Source organism: Tachysurus vachellii, chromosome 17 (assembly GCF_030014155.1).
Source record: "Tachysurus vachellii isolate PV-2020 chromosome 17, HZAU_Pvac_v1, whole genome shotgun sequence".
NCBI classification, from domain to species: Eukaryota; Metazoa; Chordata; class Actinopteri; order Siluriformes; family Bagridae; genus Tachysurus; species Tachysurus vachellii.
In genome coordinates, this window is record NC_083476.1 from 10,272,202 (window position 1) to 10,297,167 (window position 24,966).

Genomic DNA, 24,966 nt, shown 5'->3' on the forward strand with positions numbered 1-24,966 from the left:
ACACACACAGGGACCATTATTACATCATTTCCAACACTGATTTTACACCACTGCTTTACATCCACTACATCAGCTGAGAACGTGAACATGGCAATAAAAATCATTTGTGATAAATATGAGCAGATGAAGAATGAAGAGAGAGAGAGAGAGAGAGAGAGAGAGAGAGAGAGAGAGAGAGAGAGAGAGAGAGAGCATGAATGGTATATACCCTAATAATTCTAATATAAATATGCAATTTTTATATATAAGTCAATGGTTAGTTTTAGTGTGTGCATAAAGTGATATAAAATACACCATGCTCATTTACAGTCTAACCTGGTGATAAGAATCAGAATACACCATTTAATAAACCAGTCACATTTTCCCTCTGTTTTCTTCCTGATGAGAAACTTAGGCTCAGAGCATTTTCAGCATTTTATATGTATCAGTTTTAGCGCAGTAATACATATGGTCATAGCAAGTAACTCTACCTTATTCATCTAAATGAGTGTAGCTCAATCTTCAGCAGTCGCTACAACCTACATATCTGTGCCTAGTGCTGGGGAAAAGGGATGGTTTACTCTACCTGTTGCTGTGCTATCCAACAGTGATGTGATTCTTTGCCATCAGGAATGTTCACATTTGGCTGGTAAAAAAGCTTGTTGTTTAGGGTTGCAGGAGAACTTTTAGTTGTTTATTTGTGACTCAGACAGCAGACAGTCTGAATCTCCTGAGAGAACTAAAACAACAAGGAGACACACATAAACACACATCCACAAATACATACAGCCATACTGTATTTATCCAGTGTGACACAAAAACTCAGCTGTAATACTGATTTTGATATACAAGCAAAATATTGATAATAAAGGTAAATAAAGGTGTAATTTTAGTTGCCTGGTGGGATAATTATCACTAGACAAAAATGTTCAGGAAATCTGTCAAACAGGAAGTCTGGAGTACAGGAAGTAACAATTCTGCAGGATTTTATATGCATGAACGTATGAAAAAAGCCACAGCCCTTCCTAGATGCCAGTAAATGTGTTGTGAGAGGAAGAGAGGGAGGTTCATGGGATGATCAACAGCAGGATTGTGTTTATTCTCTTCAGTGTTAAACATTATATGGTGTAGGATAATATATGTAGTGTAAAAGTATACTTTGCAGCAAGCCTCAAATCTTTAATAAAAGAATATTCATAGTGTTTCATCTTTGGTCCAAACTCTATCTGTGTGGTTTCACTGCATTTTCCCAGTGCATATCGACGGTTATCATCCTTACCAAGAGCATGCTTGTGTTTCTTGTGAGAGGATAATTAAGCCGACGCTGTTCTATAAACGCGTGACAGTTGTCACCATCGCATCTTCCCTCTCATAAGAGCTACTGTGACAGCACGCTGGCACGCTTACTTGGCACAGATTTTAATGGTGGCAGCGTCAATGGTGGCAGCAATCTTTTGCGCAACAAAGAGGTTTATTTTTTTCATTGCGTGGTGATGTCTCATTCGGCAGAGGTGGCTTAGGCTTTGATCGCTGCCTAGCCGCTGATTAAAAAGAATGATGCTCTCTTGAAGGAGATGGTTGCGACAGCAAATTCTGATAGCCTCCTATATCGCTTTCTTTTAATTTCTTTTGTGGGGAGTTATGCTGGAAACAAACAGAAGCTTGCCAGTTACAAAAAGCTTACTGAAGACTAACCTGGAATATTGCTATAGTTATAGATAAATCATTAATTTGCAGATTGTGAGAATGAAAAATTGAAGATGTTTAGCATGTTATATCACAAATATCAAGATTTTCTAACATGCTGAGTTATTTTCTTTTCTTTAAATGTATTGATTTTAATTATTATTCTTATTTTATTCAGATTCTGTGAAAGTCTAGTTGTATTGTATGCAGTGGCACCTCCTGTAGTTTCTTATTGTCAGACCCTCATGAACCATTTTAGCAGCCCAAGTGATAAAAACTTTGCTGCCAGATCAGAAAAACACAGAACTCGGCATATCTGTCTCCTCACACACTTCATCTTCCTCTACACATTTTATTTATTTATGATTTCACTCAGGGGAACAAAAAGAAAGGTGATAACAGGACAGCAAGTAGAAGTATTTTATTCTCTGTTACTGAGAAGGTGTCATCTAGTCATGAGAGTGTGTGTGTGTGTGTGTGTGTGTGTGCACGTGTGCATGTGTGTGTGCTAGAGCTGCCTGTTCTTCTTGAAAAGGAACTATGGGTGTGTAGTTTTGTCACATGTACCCAGAGTTACATACTCTAAGGTTACACACACTCAGATACCTGTCAGTAAAAGGAAAGATGTTTGGCCACACCTACTTTAACACACTCTCTTTGGAGGAAGGAGGAATGGCAGCTTTAGTAAGACTTGATGCTGCCTGTCACTTAACACCCTTCAATAAGAATGAAGGCATAAAGGGAGGGATGACGGAAACACCCGAGTCGACATGGTGGAGGGTTGAGTGAAAGTGCGTTTACTTTCTCAGGTGTTAAAAATAGAATGAAGTTGCAGAGCTGTCACTGGGATCATCACGTCTTGGAGTACAGCTATGCCTCAAAGTGTCTACTTTTAATGTTTGTTGTGATGCACAATCTTTTTATAGATAAGTGTTATAGTAGATTCTATCTATCTATCTATCTATCTATCTATCTATCTATCTATCTATCTATCTATCTATCTATCTATCTATCTATTTATTTATTCTTTCCTTGAGACTGGGAACAGAATTAGACATGTAGCATTATAGGATAATGTCGATCAGTTTTGTATTGGTGTACAGCAATCCTTCACTCTAAAGCCATAAACCAGCGGTGTCCAATCTTATCCACAAAGGGCCGGTGTTGGTGCAGGTTTTCATTCCAACCAAGCAGAAGCCACACCAGAGTCTACTAAAAGCCAAGGACAACTGATTAAACAGGTGGAATCAGGTGTGGCTTCTGCTTGGTTGGAATGAAAACCTGCACCCACACCAGCTCATTGTGGATAAGCTTGGACACCGCTGCCATAAACTTTCCAGCAAATGACCCCACTGCATATTACTTATTGCTCTTACATTTTTAAACATTTAATTTGTGTCTGCTGATAGGATGCTTAGTTATTTTTCTTTACTGGATATATTAGGACTACATATGATATAGAAACAAAAATAGCTGTTCTTTAAAGATCACTTAAAATCTAAAAATCAAGAGATTGTGTGTAAAATATGTTTTAAGATGAAACCATATTATTGTAAAGACTATTTAAAAAGTTCTCTAAGGCAACAGGTAACATATCTATCATCATGGATACATATATATCTACATTCATTGCTTTAGATCTCATAGATGTTAAACGCTTTAGATGCATAGATCCTGAGTTGTTCAGAACGATTGTGGCCTGGTTATTTTCTCTATAAATATTTTAGATGATTTTTAATCAAAACAATCTGAGTGCTTTCTGACTAAGATTCAGAAATTCAGATATTTAAAATTAACCCAGTAGTTAGTTACTTAAATGCGAACGATCTGTTAGTGCTGGGGTCCAGCCAATGTGCCTGTTGCTCTGGCCACTTTCACTATTACTGTCTTCCCAGTAAACAGATCTCAATTAGCACTTTGGAGTCTCTCTCTCTCTCTCTCTCTCTCTCTCTGTCTGTCTTGTTCTCGCTCCTCAAAACTCCTACTCTCAGCTTAATTTCCACAGTCCGTGGCAAGTGCATCCACGCTGGATCATTTTTTCCTCTCTCAAACAATGTGGGCTTGCCTGGCAAGCTGTTGCATGCAGCAGTAATAATTAGACTTGCCCTAATGAGTTGACAGAGCCCAAACACACCGACATACTCACACCAACACACACGGCACAGCTTGACAGCACCCAGTTGTAATGAAGAAGCAATGAGGCTGTAAACGAGGGAAGTAAATGGATCTATAAAATTAGAACAAATATAAGACAAAAATTTAGGTTCCATGCTCTCTGATAACAGTTACAGTAACTGTGTAGCTTTTCCTTATTTTCTGGCTGCAGGGATTTTAATAAGCCTTGAACTGAGTTAACGAATGGTTTGACCGCTCATGAACAATCACAACTGGTAGATATTTGCATTGTTGTTGGGATTAATACATTACTTGGTTTCTTCCAAAATATAAAAACATGTGCCTGAACACACACAGACACACACACACACACACACAAATGTTTCATGTATGTTTTTTATTCTGATCACACACACTAAATGAGGGTTGATAAAAAGGCATCAGGCTTGCATTCTCATGTTTGCAGTTTCAATAATTAAAGTGCATAAATTTAGTGACTGCTTTCCTTCTGATTAATTATTCATTAACAGCATCTTAATTTCATCCACACTCTGAATATTTAACAAAATGCAAAAACAAAAGATGGGGAAAAAAGAAAGAGATATGAATATTCGTAGATGTTAATGAGTAAAAGCTTGAAAAGGAGCTGAAACAAAGATGCATTTCAGAAGGGGGAGGCGACTGCAAGCCCAGGCCACATCAATGTTTGAAAAATAAATCATCTCAGCTATGGTGTCCTGGATTTCCATAACAATAGTAAAGCAGAGAGTTGTGAAATAGCAAAGGGGCATATAGAATAATATAGAAGTACTGCATATTCACGATGGTTAGAGGAGTGGGGTTCAAAGTGACTTTAGAGTAGGGAGCGAGTGACAGAGATTCAAGTGAAACAGGTTTAACTACTGTAGACCTTCAAAATTCATTTGCATTAAAATACAAGATAATTCTGAACATTAAGGCATGAACTATTAGCGCAGGGAGCACAACAATTTCAGTTTATGAAGATGCATTTTTCTATGAGAGTTAACACAATTATTTGTAATGGATTCAGAGATTTGGACCTTACTGTTCCTTTGCCTGTATGTCAAACATAGTATAGTATAGTTTCTTTGACTATAATATTATTTCTGACCGTCAGTATTCAGAAATTGCTGCAAACCTCAGAAAACCTGCTGCACATTATAGCATATAAATTTGTATTGCTCAGATACATAAAACTCCTTGTTTACAAACATCTGGATCAGTAAAATGATTGAATGGTGATACAGGTACCTTTTAATGCTTAAACATATGACTACTACTATATGACTTCCATGACTATAAAAAAGACATTGAGCACTGGTTGTATTTTATTTCATGCGTCATGTTACTACATTTTACTCAAACCACTGACTCTCAGATAGAGCTGTTGTTACAGAAGATTGGCTATAGGAGCTGTGATAGTTCACTACAGCATGTTTTTAATACATCGATCAGTGTTGCCACAGTATTGTTGAGTACCTGCTGAAATACTTCACTGCATGCTGACCACAACCTTTAAGCTGATGCTGTCTTGTCTACGGTGTGGACAAATGTAAACAGTACACTCTAGTCTAATAGTCTAATATTAAGGCATGTCATGCAAAACAGTTTGGTCTTAGCTTTAATTCCCTCTTTCCTTATTCAGCAAAGTAAAGTAGAGGACAGAAACAGGGGAGGAAAGGAGCCATCCAGGATGACACCCTAGTATAAACACATTTACCACTGCACTGCTGTGCCAAAAAAGCCCCCTTTCAACAAGCTCATTAGTGTCACTTAATTAAAACGGCAGCGCTTGACTTTGATGCCGACGGAAGCTGGTTTTAAGGGGGCAGGAGGCTGGTCATTATGAAGCTGAAATCTTATATACATAGAAGATAGTGTAATATATATATATATATAAAGAGAAAAAAATAAAGTAAAAGAGTAAAGTCTAGGAGGTGAAGAAAGTGTGTAATGGAAGAAACAACTGTGCAAGCAGGTGATGGATTACAGTGTTCAGTAAAGGGTGCAAATTACACCTGTTTTTTTTATGAGTCACATAAAACATTATTAAATGCACAGTGACTTTTCATATACCAAATTAATCAGCCATGGTGCATTTTTGGCAAATAATGGCCCTGAGGTATTACTGATCACAATTTTGTTAAAGCAGTTCTTTCTTGAGGGCAAAAGACCTCATGCTTACTAGTATGCGTTTAGTGAGCAGATAGTGTGTAGGAGTGGGGGATGGCAGACCGGAGGGAGGAAAAGGGACAGAGCAGACGGTATTGAAACGCGTTCCACGCTAATTAAAGCCGCAACTCCTGAAATGCCATAATAACCGTTAATTAGGGGCTCTGCTTTTTTCGACTTAATTTACTAATTAGCCGTTACATTGGTGTGGGTGTCTCTGGGTAATTATTGGCAGGGCTGAGCGACAGCTACTTGTGACTGAAGAGGATATGACACTAATTACCAGGACCAGCAACACTACCGACCTGCCAGAAAGCCCTTATTTTCTTCTTGAAGCGTCTGGCAACGAAGGGACATTTGACTTGAGTTTTTCTCTAGTTGCACTCTTCGTCTTCGCAGTTTTTCTTGTCAGCGCTTGTGTGACAGTGGGCACACTCACAGTTTTCCACTGTTAGTAGGCGACAGCGAGCTTTCCAGGGGGTCTGGACTAGCCTGTGTGTCATGCATCTGTGTTAACAGCTGTGATTGCTTTCTGTTTGCTGTGAAGCATATGACTCTAGTAGCTGTGATATGACGTACATGTCTGGCAGCAGTAGAGTAGAGAGGAGAGAGAGAGGTGACCCAAAAAGTCAATTCAAACTATTTTTGAAGGACTTTCCCTTCCACAGTTAATAAGTATGTATTTTTCTTATTAATCATTTTTCTCTAGGTTGAAGACACATGTTGAAAGACTTATTTTTACGTTTTTCTTAAATGATTAGCTTGTGATTTCAAAAGGATTATAATTTGAGTTCAAACTAAATGTATTTATGGCTCTTTTCCTCTAATGATGATGATTAAAAAACCCTCCAGCTTTGGATTTATAATGACTTGATGTTGTGTCAGCCTGCTTAATGTGTCATAACTATAGGCTTCTGCGTCTGTGTGTTTCTTTGCACATTTAGGGCTCATTATGCATATTTGTCAGGCACTGCAACTGAAACATATGTCTCAAAATTAACGGTATAATTATGCCCTGTGCAAACAGGTAGGAAAACATTTGTATTCATAACAAATATACATACATACATATATATATAGTTGTGTGATGTTTGCCAGTGTTATGGAAAAGAGACTTTAAGTATAAGTCAGAGACTTAAATAGCGATAGATCTGTGGTTCGGAACAGATATTACACATTTATACAGTAGAGAAAAGGAGTGATTACATGGCGGTGATTAACTGCAACACAGTAAAGTATGCACTAGTTTTCTAACCAGATAGCAGTCTTGTCACTTCTCTTCCTGCCTAGGCCCTTTAGAAACTTTAATCAATAATTTAAGGGTCGTTCCTTGACCGTTCAGGGCTTCTCTACAACCCTTCTTCATTTTACCCTGCAGCCCATAAACCACAGCCATCAGCCCATCATCCTGTTAATCAAATTACTCCTGAACCAAAATTGACAGTTTTCATTAATTATAAAGGATTATTCTAATTGCAATTCAAATTTATTCATTTACAACAGACGGTGTTCAGTAATATTTCAGCACATTTGCATATTAAATGGAGAGAGTTGGCCATTAGGTATGCTAATGTATGCATATTTTCTTATTTTGAACGGCGGAGCCATATGCGGTTGCTGTGTGCAAGGCAGGTGAAGAATCTCCAATGCATTTAATTTGTTTGACAAACACGATGGGCACAGCAACACGTCCTCTGGCACTTGCCTGCTTGGCATCCGCAGGTTTCGGCAAGAGAGACTCCCACATGTCGTCTGTTGGCATGAAAGCAGTACAGGTGACACTGGGACAATAGATGGACGCGCTCGGTAGTAGCATGTGTGTTTGTTCGTGCCATCAGTATATGCTACAGCTGTGAGCAGCTTTCTGCATTTCATCATATTTAGACCCTTTTAACTTCTCTGTCTGTTTTTCCCTGCAACATAAATTGTACATGATGCCAGTATAACGTTTCAAAGGAGTGCATTGACGTGCCATTTTTTGTTTTGAGTGTTTTGCTTTTGATATATCATCCCCACTTCCTCCTCCCTACTTGTTCCTTTTTGTTAAGATCCTTGTTCACATCATTAGCTCACATGCCTGTGGTTGGTCCATTCATGCTGACTGTCCTGTAGGTGGGACAAAAATTTGCACTTTCTTCAGAACACTGCTGCTTCTGTGAAGTTAGAAATACAACACAAGCAGCTGACTGTCAGTCTGGACCTTTTTTAGGGATTAAATTTATCTAAAATCTATTCTGTCTCATTCTGTCTGATATTTACTTTCTCGTTCATGTATAAAGTGATCATTTTATAGCTTTTTCTTTAAATAGCCAATTGTAGAGCTTTATTCAAAAATGTTAAAATGTCAATGTATTTTATTGAGCCTGGGAATGCAGTTTGCGATTTTCAAGTACCTAATGTAGACTTGAAAGCTTTAATTTGGCTGTTCAAAAATCCTCAGAAAGTCCCATTTGAGCTTGGGGAATTTCAAGGTCATTTGTGGCAAGCAGGAGACTGAGAGAGCGAAAAAGAGGAAATAGAGAAATTCCTATTAGGCAGTACACTTATTCCCATGAGGTCACACCATGTAAAATAAAGTACCTTGAGGATCCAGAATCCTCTTCAAAATTCATTTTAAACATACATGTAAAAATGAGTAAAGTAATGTGATTATTTAAGGAGGTTAATAAACTAAACTAAGAGTATATACGCCTGTTAAAGTGACAAAAATATGGAAATGTTAGATGTAAATGTAAAATGTAAGATCAATCATGTCATATATATATATATATATATATATATATATATATATATATATATATATATATATATATATATATATATATATAAACAAATGAATAAACACATTAATTAATTAAGTTATTTAGTTATTTATTTTCTTCTTCTTCTTCTTCTTCTTCTTCTTCTTCTTCTTCTTCTTCTTCAGGACAATACATTCCCCAGCACATTATTTCCTATTTCCCTACCTTTTTGTATTTTCTTCTGTTTAGTATCGCAGTGACCCTTTTCTCCATTCAGTATTTGGAGCCCTGTATTGCTTTAATGAAGTCTAACTGCAGGTTATGTCACTATGTGAGTAATGGCATTGTCTGTACCTGACCGGTCTCTCACACTCAGCCCCGACAGCTTCATTAGTTATTTTCTGTGCCATAGAGCATAGACAGGATGTGCAGAAGTGGAGTTCCAGTCACTATGTGCCTGACAATTAGCTCTTCTTGGCTTGGGGATTCCTGCACAAGTCCTGGCTCAGGCCAATACAGGCTTAGAAAACAGCCATATCGGCCACTACTCAAATTAATGAGGTGTGGACTCAGGGAAGATGAAGTTACAACTTTATCTACATCCTTTTGTCAGGAGTCATTTGTCACCAATGACTTCCTTCTTGTTGTCCTAACCTTTCTGGTTCTGGTCCTAACATTTGTGATTCTTCTTTCTTATCCCTCATACATACTGTATACATAAGGTGCATGACTGTGCAAGGAAGTGGTGTGAAATTATATTTCAGAAAGAATGGAATGATTCCTAGCTGAAATTACATACAGAGAAGGACTCAAGGGTGGATGAATCCATTTTTTCCCCAGTGATATATAATTTAAAGATGGTGGAATGTTACAGAACATTGGCAGTATTAGAGGAAAGCATGCAAAGATCAATTTTTCATGAAACTGGGATTTTGTACCTAAATTAATGATTGACTTGAAATAGACACAAACTGACAAAAGATGCTGAAGCCGCTCTGAATTATTTAAAAATAAAAAATCTGTAAATGGCTTAATTGAGTATTTATCTGTGCAATATGCATGGTCCTTTTGCAGCGATTACAGCTTTGAGCTGTCTCTGATAAGGTTCTATGCTCTGTACCAAACATAACATTTTGCTTTTAGAACAAATGAAACAAACTCTTTTCCCAAAAGCTCTTAGACTTTGTTACATTCCTTCTATCAAACTCCAGGCATGCCTTTATTAGCTTTCTCAGAAGTGGCTTACTTGTGGTCACTCTCCCATAGAGACCTGATCTGTAAAGATGAGATGTGTCATGATATTCACTCCAATTTCAGTCAGTCAGCTCTGTAACTCCTTCATTATTGTAGCTGGACTCTTAAACATTTCTGAAACGTTAGTGTTTGGATTGTAACATATATTGTTTCCACTTATGGTAAATTTTTAGAATGCTTTTCATAATGCTCCTAGTATGGTTTAATGTATTGCAATGTTTTAATAGCACCAGCTTTTCCAAATTCTTTTTCCTAACTACAGCATTTAATTAGACACAGCATTCAAATCTCTGTACTCTATTCATATGAAGATCTGAAGAAAATTAAATACTTGCTTTAATTAAGGATAAATAAATCAATTAAAGCAGTTTTTAGATTTCTTTTTTTATCTTCTGCCTTAGACATTTATATCTTCACATGTGCAACTTTCCAATACTTGATTATGATCAAGACATGTTGTAGACTAGAGACTGATGCTGTTATAGGACCCTAGACATACTGTACAGACTGGTACGAGTCTCATTAATACTGATGGTAAGTCTGTTGTCTACCTCACTATGCCGCCCATCCCCACCACCACCGGGATTAGCCACAGCTATGTTGCTAGCTTGAGACACACAGCACCATCGATCACCTTACATGGCCCACAGGCAGAGCAGAAAGGCAGAGAGGAAGAATATTAGAGAGAGAGAGAGAGCGAGAGAGAGAGAGAGAGAGAGAGAGAGAGAGAGAGAGAGAAAGAAGAAGAAGAAGAAGAAGAAGAAGAAGAAGAAGAAGAAGAAGAAGCAATATCCAGATCATGATTCAAGTCATTATGGGAGAAAAACTGGCAAGCTAAAATGAATGGTATAGGGTGTGTAATTTTCATTCAAAAAGGTAATTAAAACCATCTGTTTGTCTGCCCACTGATTATTACCCCAGGCTCTTTTAAGGTCACAACCCTTGACCTTTGAGGTTAGGACTGGCCTTGATTGGCACTTCTAGCACAAGGCATTCAGTCTGTTGACAATAAAATGACACCATTCTTCATATTTTTGTAGGACTATCGCAACATATTTGACATTTTTTAGCTTATGATTCCTTGAAGCCATTATAATAGTAAAAAACTGCAGCCAAATTCTTTGCCTATAAGCACAAGACTCAAAATTTGGAGTCAGCATGGCTTTTAAAAGCAGCATCTCAAACATTCACATACGGCCAAAACCAATTTGGCCCCTTTTAGTCTGGTCTGTGTAACAGGATTGGCACAGTGTACCTGTCCTTATCTCGCTATCAGCCTGCTCCCTTGCTCTGGCAGTGTGAGTAACACAGAGCAGAGCGAGTGATGTCAGTGTGTGAGAGCTTGGCTGCTGGCTCTGTGTATTCTCGCAGTAGTCTGGGCACAGATGTAGCAGCCTTCAGGCTGTGTAACATTACCTCTGCCTGCCTTAGTGCCTGGATTAGGTTACCACAGTATACACACACACACACACACACACACACATATACACATACAGCATGGATCACTGGTTCTCCTAAAGCCACATGCTCCCCTCCTGCTCCATCCTCCTCCCGTTTCTTTTGGGCCAAACACCCTTGCTTTTCTGGGTTAGTAGGTCTAAATTTGAGTAGGTATATGTATATGTGTGCCCCCTTTGTGTGAGCCCATCAAATTACACACTTCATGAGCTGCAACACTATGGGAAACATTGCCTTTTGTACGAGGAGAAGGTGGGGGGACAAAATGCATGCTTGGGCCCATTTTTCAGCAAGATAAATATGATACAAGCTGTGACTTCCACTGAAGTAAATATTGTAAGTAATAAAAGACCCTGAGGAGACTCTTAGCTTGGAGCTATTTATAACATGAAGCAAACAAGGCCAAACTGCACTGAGTGGGTATCAAAGGACCAAAATAAAGTATCTGTTATAGTATTGCTAACTGGTTCGATCAATGTTAAATAGCAAGTTTGTGTATGAGTAAACATTGCTACTTGGAACTGTGCTGTCATTGTATGGATCTAATTTTTTTTTATTTGTAGTGTACAGACTTAAGTGCTAAAGACTTGATGGAACATAATGCATACATTCATTTCCTGTAACAGTTTTGACTTTAGTAGGTTCATACAAATGTGGAACATTATAGCAACAGACAGATCTCACAAAATGTCAAGAAATGAATAATGAATATTTTATCCACTTTTCATTGATTGCCCAAACTTTCTGTTTTTGTCTAAAAGGACAGTCATGATTTTTAGCTGAAATGCGCTTGTTTTGTCATTTCTGTTAAACAGTTTAATGCTTTCTAATAGTGACAATTAATTTAATATTTCTCTTTTGTAGTAACAGCAGTGAGAACTGTGTGTGCTCTGAGCGTTAGCACCAACCCTCTTGTACATTTTATTCCTGTCATCTCCAATTTAACTCTTCTTGCCCTCACATTTTTAAAGCATTCTTTACATAACCTCATCAAAAAGTGTTACTCTGCTATGGCGTTAATATCCTGTGACTATTAGTGCCAACTCCAAACGCGGCACATCCGTGGTAATTAAGCTGCAAATTTAAAGGTGATGGCATCTCTGGAATCATGCGAGTCTTTCCCAGAATCCCAGACGATAATAAGGATCTTTTCTCCTGTCCATTTTCTGCTCTAATCTCCAGCCACTAATTAACTAGTATTTCCAGAGATAGTGGGGAAATCTTACTGCAGTTTTACCAGGGTATATGCTCAGTGCTCAGTGTGAAAAGTAGGAAGGAATGAAGGTCAGGTTAAAACTGAAGCAGATTGAGATACTGTGGAATGAGAGGAGTAAGTAATCTAACATAACCCTGTGCTCTGACCGCAACCTCCTCAGGTGAGATATGCAAAGAGAGGAATTCCACTGTGCTGTAATATATATGTGGCGATAATAAAGGCTTCCATCCAATTCATAACCACAATGCCAATGCTAATGAAAATGAAGCTTAATTGGGAGGTACTTTAGATTCCATAACAGCTCAGTACAGGTAGGAATTAGCTTAATAGTTAGATGTATTATGGTTAATAACTTCAAATGGTATTCATTGTCTTAGTCTTTTATTATAGTTAGCATGCTCCAGCCCTTTTGGGCAAGCAGAACTTCTCCAAATGGCTTCTTTTTCCCCACTTTCTGTGTGTACATGAAAGCACTGCCAAAACAAATACGACAGTTCAAGAGTGCGATTGTTACCATTCGATGGCATGCCAGGTCAAGTAAAGAACTGTGTCTTTATAGTTATCTGTCTGGAAGACAGGAGGAGACAAGTGGATGGATGTAAATGTAGTTTCTGTCAGTTTAAATCCTCAGCTTACTTTTTGTCTCATCATGAATAATTTGTGAAGGTTTTCTACAACAAAAGAGTGAGCTTTTCCTCTGATGATCTTCAGTTGGCCACATGTGCCCAGATGGCCTTTTCTCTTCCAACAAACTCTGTTTTACTCTTTTCAGACATCAGGTCATCTGAGTGTTAGAAGAAAAATTAAAGTGGCACAATTTCTCACGTTGATGGAGAAGTTGTTGACAGATACCACAGTGTTGTTGTGATAAGTTATATGGAGTGAATATGTTTTCTGAGATAAAGGACTTCTAGCATCATCTGTCTAACCAATATTTCACTCCATATCCACAGAGAAGACGAAAAAATAGTGGTGACAATGAAAGCATGTGTATGTAGGAAAACAAAAGTAGTAAATCAGCCAGCCCCTGAGGTATAGCACCCTCCCTACACTGCTAACAGTTCAGCAACCAAACATAAGTGTGTGTGTGTGTGTGTGTGTGTGTGTGTGTGTGTGTGTGTGTGTGTGTGTGTGTGTGTTAAAGGGGCTAATTATTGCCCTGCTAGCCCACCATACCAGCCCCCTCATGACCCCATGAGCTAGCCCCTGAAATCAATCTCTCTCTCATGAATTATTGAGTTGTTTGCCTTCAGCTCTCTACAACAGACACCAAAGGAGACCTTCCCTTTTCTTTCTTTACATTTCTCTCATTTTGTGTCTGCCTTTCCTTTCATTCAGTTGCTTTCCTGGTTTGTGGTGAAGATGTAACATTCTGAAAAAATATTGTGCCTAGTGGTCAAAATGTACCTCTTGACACGTGAGAGAGTAGACTGTGTTTGCGATGTTGCATGCAGATCCAATAAAAGTGCTAACACCTATGGATTATTGTTGCTGGAAATTTAACAAAATCATTCAGAGTTTTACAAGGGAAAGCCATTGGTATAGGTTCCTGATCTACTTACATTATACCTTTGCCTGAATTTCTGAAATTCTTGTGAGTAATAATATTGTGCCGTTTCTTGAATGGGTTTCTGGCTCACAGCTTTAGGGTCCCTGGTTCAAACCTGAGCTCAGATTATTTTCCATGGGTTTTCTGGATTCCTCTGGGTTCTCTGGTTTCCTTCCACCTCCCAAACACATATTGTTCTTGTCTCATATTGTTGAAAAGAGTTCTTACAGCCATAGACACAATGTTTGTGTTTTAGAGACCAGTTTATAATGACTGGTAATAAAATATATCTATAATTCATACACATTACCACTATTAAATGTTTTTTCAAATCAAAAAGCTGCATCTTACTGTTAAAAGAGGGCATCAGTACAATATGTACTAGTCACATTTCCCCTGCAACTATGACCTCATAAAACTAATTATGATAATATACATAATTCAGGTGAATGTGTTTTAGACTGGATTTCCATATCTCCAGGGTCTCTGCATTTTGATTGACAGGTCTGTGCTGCTACACTGGGACGATCAATTACCAGTGCTGCATATGAAGTGTTGCTTATGTAAAATAATATTCCCATGTGTTATTTCCCTCTCTTCCGCTCTCTTTTCTTAAGCAACAATTTACATAAAGTACTAGCAGACACAATAACTCACATTCCCTCTATTCTCAATAATTATTAAAGTGCTAATAAATCAACGTTTGCTGTGTTTATATATAACAAAACAATTCATAAAGAATAAAGATATTTAGGGCGGTTGTGTCCCATATCTGACCTATTTAACAAACCATCTTTAAAGGGATGTGTTTTGAATATTTTCTGCATCAGAGAGAAAGGGTGAGTAGTTTATGTTTCTATTTATGTCATAAATATTTCCAGGGCACACTGAAAAAAATGTGTTTCTTGTTGTTCTTTTGGCACCAAAGCTTCATATAATGGTGTGATGTACAGTCAAGGATTTCCACCTTCCTTACAATAATCAACATTTTGTAGGATTGCTAGCTAGTTTGTGTGTTTGTTTATTGCTGATGCATCTTCCATGTCCCTGGCTTGAGAGCCTGAAGCAAAGAATCTTCTGGTTGGTACCTTCCTGCACCTCCAGCCTGCAGTAAACTACCCAGCAAACAGAGATAAGATGATATTGCTGAGAATATCAGGATAACTGCAAAGAGTGAGGTTGTAGAGATCAATCCATAAACCAATAAAAAAAGAGAAGACTGAGACCTTTACACACAGTCTCTCTCTCTCTCTCTCTCTCTCTCTCTCTCTCTCTCTCTCTCTCTCTCTCTCTCTCTCTCTCTCGCTCTCTCTCTCTTGCTTTGTCTCTCCCTTTATCGTTCTCTCTTTATCCCATTTCTGACTCAGACTCCCTCTTTCTCTCACTTTCTCACTGACTCCCCTTCTTTCTGATTCACTTGGAGGTATGCGTTAGCCCTCATAAAATATTAATGTTGGTTGTGCTCATGGCCATAATTGCCATCTCAGCTTTTGAATAATTTATGGTCAGTGTACTTCACTCGGGTTCGTTTACTGGCATTGTGGCTAGCACCACGTGAGTCTACGGCAGATGCATTAATGGTTCTTGTTCTGAATATAGCAACTAAATTAGATTACCTTATAAAATGCACTCCTCTTCTCTTTCTCAAACTTTTGTTAGATTTGTCGAATATGGAATAATTAACACATGTTCTTATCAGTGTAGTTTTAGTACTAAAATATTTCAGTGGGTTGAGGAGAAGTCAGTGGTTTCATGTGTACACATGATGTAGAACGATTACTTACAATTCATTTTGCTTGTGCGCATTTGTATGTGCACGTAGGCATGTGCAAAGTTTATTGTGCAATTTCAGTTGCTTTCTGGAGCCTGATGACTGATGACCAGATGTGACCTCTAGACATAGGGGTCAGAGGTCAGAGCCACATTAGCCCTTCCACCAAGCACCTTACCACTTTACAAGACACTTTAGATCCATCACACAAAAAAAAAGCATTTAGTAGAAGTTGTAGTTTGGAATAGTTAGCAATTCTTTTGCATCATGCCTCATGAAGTAATCTATACTATATAAACTGTATAAAGTTTTTTTCAATAATTCCAAAAGCTATAATAATTCCAGAATTGCACCAAAAGAACAGCATACCCATAGTGCAGCATGGTGGTGGCAGCATCATGTTTTAGGGCTGTTTGTTTTTCAGCCACAACTGAAGGGAAAGCATGAATAGCTACAAATACCAGTCAATTTCAGTGCAAAACTTCAGAGCTCTGCTAGTAAGCTGAAAACAAAAAAGGAATTCAGCATGACAGTGACCCAAAGCATACATCCAAATCATCATGAATGGCTTCACCAAAAGAAGATTCATGTTTTTGAATTATCTAGCCACAACCCAGACCCTAATCCAACCTAAAATCTGTTGGCTGTGCACAGGAACTGCCCTTACAATTTGTTGGATGGAGAATGTTTTGGCAAGAAAGAGTGGGAAAATATTGCCAATTCAAGATGTGCCAGGCTGATACACAAAAAGACAGAGATGTAATCAAATCAGAAGGTGATTTCAGCATTTGAATGGGCATTCAGAAATAGATGCCCACTGTGTAAGAGCATCTGATGCCCACATTCACAATCCTAACAATATAGGAGATTAAAATGTTCTGCAATGTCACAGTTCCTCTACTGTACAAGTCTCTCCAATCTTATTAAACATTACAGGAAGTGACTCAGTGCTGGTTTTCTCTCCAGGGCAGTGATCACTAATCATTAAAGTACTTAGTCATACATGCTATTTTGTGGATGAGTAATACAATCATCAACTAATACCATCAACAGAAAAAAAAATGAAACCATAGCAATTTATAATAACGAATCTAGTCATATTTATCTTATACTTATTTTAAAGTCACAACAAACCAATAACATTTTAATATTAAACATTTGAATGTTTAATAAAATTTTAATAATATTTTACTATTTCTAAAATGTAAATTTCTTTTCTAGAATTTAATGTTTAAAATGTAAAAAGTGAACTGCAAAAACAAGCTAAAATGGGTCTGAAAATAGACTAAATGATATTTTTTTAATCTAATATCACACACACACACACACACATACACACACACACACACACACACACACACACACACACACACACACACACACACATATATATATGAGAGCTGGACGGCAGGGGACTGTTGGGCCATTTTAATCATTACCCCTATAGCTCACTCTTACACTAAACCAAATGCATGTGTATGTGGGTGCAAGAGAGACAGAGGTGTCATGTCACACAAGGAAGTTGCTAGCTGAGAAGCAGGGAATTTGTTGAACTCAGGGAAAAACTCTTTCCTTCCCTCCTCCCTTCTTCTATCCTGTTTTGGTTGTCTGTCTGTATTAGAAGGCCATCGTGTTTTGACCACTAATCCCTGGTGCTATTGAAAGGTCATCATGAGCATGTGTAAGGCCACCACACACACACACACACACACACACACACAAACACACACAAAAAGCACACCTTCCCCAGTGAGTGCTGTCACTGTAATAATTGGCCTTTATAATTGAAGTGCCCTTAACACAAGGCATGTCAGGATTGTCTTATTAATTATGAAAGCATAAGGTCCCTGTGTTGTGTGTAACGACATTTATGTATTGAACAATCTTTCACTCCTTGCAGCAAAACCATCCCAAACTGGTCACTAAACAATGTACTGAACTAGTACATTAGTGTTCCCACAGGTATGAATAATGTAACTGTGGTCTTTCCAATAACATGACTTTGTAATCTATATTATGATTAGTAGGGGGATCACGGTGGCTTAGTGGTTAACACGTTCGCCTCACACCTAGAGGGTTGGGGGTTCAAGTCCCCCCTCTGCTTTGTGTGTGTGGAGTTTGCATGTTCTCCCCGTGCCTCGGGGATTTCCTCCGGGTACTCCGGTTTCCTCCCCTGGTCGAAAGACATGCATGGTAGGTTGATTGGCATCTTTGGAAAATTGTCCATAGTGTGTGATTGCGTGAGTGAATGAGAGTGTGTGTGCCCTGCGATGGGTTGGCACTCCATCCAGGGTGTATCCTGCCTTGATGCCCAATGACGCCTGAGATACTGTAGGCACAGGCTCCCCGTGACCTGAGGTAGATTGGATAAGCGGTAGAAAATGAGTGAGTGCGTGAGTATTATGATTAGTCTGTTGTTGACTGGCATATTTAATAAGGAAATGTGCATTTTAATTTACACCTGTTAATCCAAAAAAATGGGCCTCCATGAAATGGAGTTAATCATCAGTCAATTACAAACATGCAAATATCCCAGAGACTTTCAGAGGTACACAAGTGTGTCACGAGGTCAGCACCATTTAACTGTTATCTGAGACTGAGATCCTTAGAGTCGAGTCACGAAACATTCCGCTGTGCAGTTTAACTACACTTTACCAATTGAATAATTCACTTGATTCAATTTAGTCTGACTGAATAACTCTTCCTCAGCTGTGCTATCAGTGGTCAACCATTTTCTTTTCATGTCCTTTCCAAATTCTGATGAATGGAAGAATATTTTCTAGCCATTTTCTTTGAGTGAGAAATGTAAGACTGAAGAGGTCTCGGGATTAATTCAGGATCTCTCTAGTAAACCTCCTGCATAAACATGTCTATAAGCATTTATACTGTGCTACTCTGTGATGCTCTGATGAGTGTGTGTTTTCACTTTAAATCACAGAAACAAAAAGCACAATTTATGATTCCACGCAATGGCCATAGGAACACAAGTAAATATCAAATGCTGGCACAAAAACCCAAGACAATGAGATTATTCCAACCAGAACTTTTCTTAGTGAAGTAAAACATGTGTGCATTCATTTATGTGTGTGTGAGTGTGCACGTGTATGTGTGCCTGTGTGTGTCTGTGTGTCCGTGTCCACACAAACAGCTGTGAGATTCTGCTTGATCAGGGTGAGGGAAAATATGCTGAAAGTGAGGTTTGAGTCTGCTCTAGCTTTATTGGTTGGCATTTGCTTTGGCATAACCCCTGAAAACACAGACACACACACACACACACACACACACACACACACACACACACACACACACACACACACACACACACACACACACACACACACACACACACACACACACACACACTCACACATGCACACACACATGCACGGATTGTGTGCATACTTATGCCCCTGCCAGTAAAAGCAGCTGGTATTTTGCTGGTACAACTTTAATGTCCATCTGTGACTGAGGGAAATTGTGCTGTTGGCCAGCCATGTTTTTGTATTTTGGCTTAGAGAAGGAGTGTGTAAGTGCAAGGAAAATTCTTTGGTGTGAATGTGTCAGCTTCTCTCTCCCTCCCTCTCTCTCTCTCTCTCTCAAACACACACACACACACACAATCCTATGGCTAAGACTTTTGGGAGATTAACAGCAACCCAACAGGAAAAGGAAAGGAAAGAAGTGCTAAAACTGCCATTCTTTCATTTTGTAACCAGTGGGATTATATGTCGGGTGTCTCCACCCTGTTCTGTTGAATGGAGTGTGTATTATATGGCACTGCTACAAAAGCTTCCATTACTTGTTCTGACCTTTTATTTCTGTCCCTTCCCCAGGTTCTTCCTGAAGTTCTTCCTGAAATGTAACCAGAACTGTTTGAAGAACGCCGGTAACCCACGAGACATGCGGCGCTTTCAGGTAAAATTACTCACAATTGGGTTTGCCCTCTCTCTCTCTCTCTCTCTCTCTCTCTCTCTCTCTCTCTCTCTCTCCCTCTCTCTCTCTCTCTCTCTTTCTCCCTCATATTAAAAACCAAAGCCCAAATAATTCCCATTCAAACTATTTTCATACCTTTATTGCCATAGCTGTTTACAACAGGACTAAAGCAACACTAAATGTAAAGCTTGATTCAATTAGAATAGCTTTTTAAAATAATATTTAATATATCAGTTTAATTACTATGATTAAGACTATATGTGTAAGAGTACACAAATATTATATTATTGACATCTGTTTACTTCGACCCCATATTGTCATGTATTGACTCCGGGTGACTCCACACAGACAGTAAACAAGCTCAGGTCCAAAGCTGGTATCCTGAAGCTGTGAACTGAACGCTGTTGAACTGGGATGTCCTCATGTACATGTAAGAATAAAAAGGAGCTTAAAATGTTCTGCAGGTTTGAGTGACTGATAAACCGAAAGAAGTTTCTCCAACCTTATTAGACATTACAGGAAGAATGTTGTTCTCTCCAGGAAAGCGATCCTCTCTCTCTCTCTCTCTCGCCTACACACAGACACACACACACACACACACACACACACACACACACACACACACACGTGCAGGCGCACAAACACGAGAGAAAATATTAGCCTTAGTATTTGTAGATTTAAAGATGTGCTTTATTCAATGCAAAGTAGCAAGCCTCCTAATCCATACAAGTGAACAAACAAGTTTTTAAAAACATCACAACTTTCCCTTTTTTCATATTAGATCTTTCCATCCCCCTGTAATTCACCTATTGCTGATGGAGCTGGTTGAAAAAGTATTATAAATATATCAGGCACAATTAGTAGGTAGTGACTCAGTATTCAGTTCTATTAATAAAAATGACAAACTGAGAATTTGGCATTCATTGTGTTGGAACAAAAGTATTAAATGTACTTCATACAAAGTATATTATAGTCATGATATAAATATGATGAGACAACGCAGAGGGCAAACTATGATCACAGTGTGATAAGTCTGATATTTAGTTTTTTTGAGTTAATTAAAAGATTTTATTAGACATCATTAATAACATATTCATTCAAGTCCAACACACTTTAACATTTCTACCTTGTTTTCACTTTCACCGATCGTCAACAAGATACCACAAATATGCAGTGCACTGGTCTTCTGGCTTGTTTCTTTATTGCTGCTATGACACGAAAATAATTGCTAATTTTAATCATTTGGGTCTTGCACATACTGTATATTAAAAAGTGTCTTTAGTGATTTTTTCTAAAATTTAAAATTTATTAAGGTAATAAATGGCACCTTTGTTATTGTGTAAACCCCAGGGTTTACAAATCATACAGAATTGATCATATATAACGATGTATGTATTAGTGAGTAAAAGTAAAATGTATTATGAATAAGAATATTAGTATTATTATCCTCTTTCTCCAAGTTTTTGATGTAGCACATTTGGTTTGTCTCCTCAACAAAAAAACTTTCAAAAAAGTGTTTGCGTGTGTTACATTACTCCATCATGAATACATTACATTTTTAAATAATTGCCAAAGACAGACTCATGTTTTGTCAATCATGGGTAGGATTTTCTTTTTGCTTGACAATGATGCTACTTTTCCATGAAGCAACATCAAATAAAAAGCCTCATGAAAGCTGTTTGTCCCAAAAGCCTGGGATAGTGACACATCAACCATGTAAACTATCATAGCATTGATACACTCACAATAGCAAATTTATACAAACTATCATGATAAAAACTGAGATTAGATTGACGGGCAAGATTTTAGCTTTAGCTAAACATAAGCCATGTGAAAGTAAATTGTTTGTTTTTAAGGGGATTGTTTCATGTCACAAGTAGACATACACACACTCACTACTCATGACCTCATTACTCTGACACAAAAGAGGAGAAACGTCTGCGATGGATACACGTGCGAGAGAGAAAGAGAGAGATCGGAGTCACGAGATAAGGGGTGTTTATGAGACAAAAATTGAGATATAGAATACCAGTCCCTTGGAGACTTCTTCTTTTTGCTAAAGCCTTCCTTTTTCAAAAGGTAAGACTCTGCTCAGCGATCAGCAGCAATTAAAATGAGAGGCTCCTTGTCGTGCTACAAGAGGACTTTGTTTAAGCTGTTAATGCCACTCACAATGGCAAACCCAAACCATTACTACTGCTCTGACATTGTCAGGCCACTCAAGTGCTACTACCTTTAAATAGGATTAATCTGTGTGAGCATCAATCAGCAGTCATGTAGAGAAGATGAGAGGCTGGATGACTTCGATAAAAGGCAGAGATCAGTAGTGTGTGTGTGTGTGTGTGTGTGTTTAGTACTGAGGTCAGATGGGACTGTATGGTGCAATCACAGCACTCCTACTAAAGCACTACATTCTGCAAAGGTGTATTATTTTTGACTGATAGGAATAACTGGAGAATATGAGAATAAATGAACATTCGGCCGAGAGTATGAAACAGTACATAGCTAGGGTGTAATGTATATACACATTCTGAAACACAGGGCTCTGATTCGATTCTAATTGGTCAGAAGATTTTGATTAATTGTCTATATCGTGAAGTCGTGGCCTAATGGTTAGAGAGTTTGACTCCTAACCCTAAGGTTGTGGGTTTGATTCTTGGGCCGGCTACGACTGAGGTGCCCTTTGAGCAAGGCACCAAACCCCCCACTGCTGTGTGTGTGCACTTTGGATGGGTTAAATGCAGAGAACGAATTCTGAGTATGGGTCACCATACTTAGCCGTATGTCACTTCACTTTCACTATAACAGCAGCTCGGGCAGTAGCACTGGCAGTGAAACAAATCACAGGTTCATATTAATTATTCTCAGTTTCAGTAACTACAGGAACACAGAGACTTGTGTGTCAGATTCTTCACACAGACATCTGTAACTTTAACTTTAACCACATGAAAAAGTCTTTGGGATGGAAGGCTTTAAGCTTTGTGTTTACTTGGTAATATGACAAGCTGCATTTTTTTTTAACTTTGCTAGAAAGAAAAAATAGCTGCTGAGAGAGACACTTTTTTATAGCTGTTATGATGACAAGAACTAACATGTTTCAGAGAAAGCACTAAAGATAAATAGAAATAGAAATCTTTGCTGTGGTACAATAGGAATAAAATGCCTCAGGATGTGCTGTTATTGGAAAATAATCAACTTCAGGATGGTAAAAGTAACTCCACATTACACTGAATCACACGACCACATAACTGATTATTGCTCTATAGCAAAAGTCATGTTTTATTCTTTAGAAATTTTAATGCAGTACATTTTATTTCATAGGCAGTAGTACATAAAGACCATTTTTGATTTTGTGCAAAATAATAAGCAGTGAAAAATTATTATATAAATATTTTTATAAATTGGTATATTTTTTAGACATTGGTATAAAGCTTACGGTAATGAAACAGTTGAAAAATAACAGTATTAAAGTAATTGAAATCCATTATTCAATAAATGATTCCCAGTTTTGGTTTCAGGTGGTAGTTTCGACCACAGTGAGTGTAGAAGGACATGTTCTCGCAGTGTCAGACAACATGTTTGTGCACAACAACTCCAAACATGGACGAAGAGCACGGAGACTGGACCCTTCAGAGGGAACGCAGTCATATCTGGAACACGGTAAGCTGCATTCAAATATGTCTACTTATTAGCTCATTCATTTATTTATTACCTATTCATTACTCTTATTTCCTTAGGTTAGAGGAGTGCTGTATTTTTTACAGTGCTACAGTTTTACAGCGTCTTTAGCTTAACAACCTTAAATCAAGCCTTTCCTTGCTCTAGTAAAATTCTCGTATTATACTGCACTTAACCCTAGCAGTAAATCTAGGAAAATCTAATCTTTTATTCTATGCTTTAGTCATGGTGCGAGATCAGATATTCCGGTTAAACACACTAACTAGTGCATAACAGAGAAAAGCATATTAAGATTGAATAGATCAGGTTATGTGTGGGAGGGAGGCAGAGGAGTTAAATGTAGAGTCTGAGACTGAGAGAGACAGAGAGAGCAAGTAAAGATTAAGAGCGAGTTAGAGAATGGCGTGATGTAGGGAGAGCAAGAATCCCTCAGTGGCTTTTTGCCAAGTGCACACACACCATTATCTCATTATCAAATACTGTATGCAGTGAGCTTATGCCAACGACAAGACACACATCTTCAAATGATCCCACACCCAGGATTATAACTTACTGTTAATTTTAAGTACATTAGGTGTGTGTGTGTGTGTGTGTGTGTGTGTGTGTGTGTGTGTGTGTGTATGTGTGTGTGTTAGTTGGAGGAGATTTGAAGTAGGTACAGTTTCACACCCACCCTGCACACTTCTTTGAGCTTTGACCTCCTAAGTCATGTATTCAATGGAGCAAAGAAAGAAAGGATGAACCACAATTAATTAATCCACAACTCTGTCCTTCCCCAATCCTTAGATTTTATTCCTTTCCTTTTTAACTCGTTTGTCCTCTTGGTTGCTTCTGGTAACTTATTATCTAAAGCTATTTATAATCATGCAATCATTCTTCACATTGAATGACACTGATTCTTCTACATATTCAGAGCTGATTTAGAAACTGCACACATTGGTATGTAGACCCCAGAACTAACTATGGACATATGTGCTGCTCATATAGTTACATGTGAGGCAGGGTTTAGCAGAACAGTAGATTCAGTCAGTTTCCTGCTATTTAGACTTTCAGCCTAAGTGCTGTAATGCAGTGGACAACCAATTTCACCCTAAATGCATAATCAGCCCACATTTTCATTACCCAACTACAATCAAGCTTGAATTGCATGTAATCCCAAGCTTAAGTTAGGCAGCTGTGTCTGAATCTAAATAATCTTTGTGTATTTATTAACCATTTTGAACAACAGTCAGGTTAAAAAATACTGTAGATATAAAAAACAAGAATAACGTTATACAGGACAGGAAGAAAAAGACCCAGAGGAACAGACTGAAACAAATTGTTTTAAATTATCTACTTGAAAGCTGTTCACTCAAGCTGAAGCCTGGACTAACAGGGTTTATAGATGGGCTGC

The 24,966-nt window shown here is 38.1% G+C and overlaps 1 protein-coding gene across 3 annotated transcripts in view; it reads left to right on the forward strand.

Annotated features, from left to right (window-relative positions):
• The window catches only part of ebf1b (EBF transcription factor 1b), a 95,131-nt gene that overhangs the window by 38,559 nt on the left and 31,606 nt on the right, over positions 1–24,966 (forward strand). For all 3 annotated transcript variants that reach the window (XM_060890654.1, XM_060890652.1, XM_060890653.1), the window contains exons 7-8: positions 19,796–19,877; positions 23,414–23,555. In XM_060890654.1, the coding sequence (XP_060746637.1) occupies positions 19,796–19,877; positions 23,414–23,555 (224 nt within the window). The remainder of the gene's footprint in view (positions 1–19,795; positions 19,878–23,413; positions 23,556–24,966) is intronic.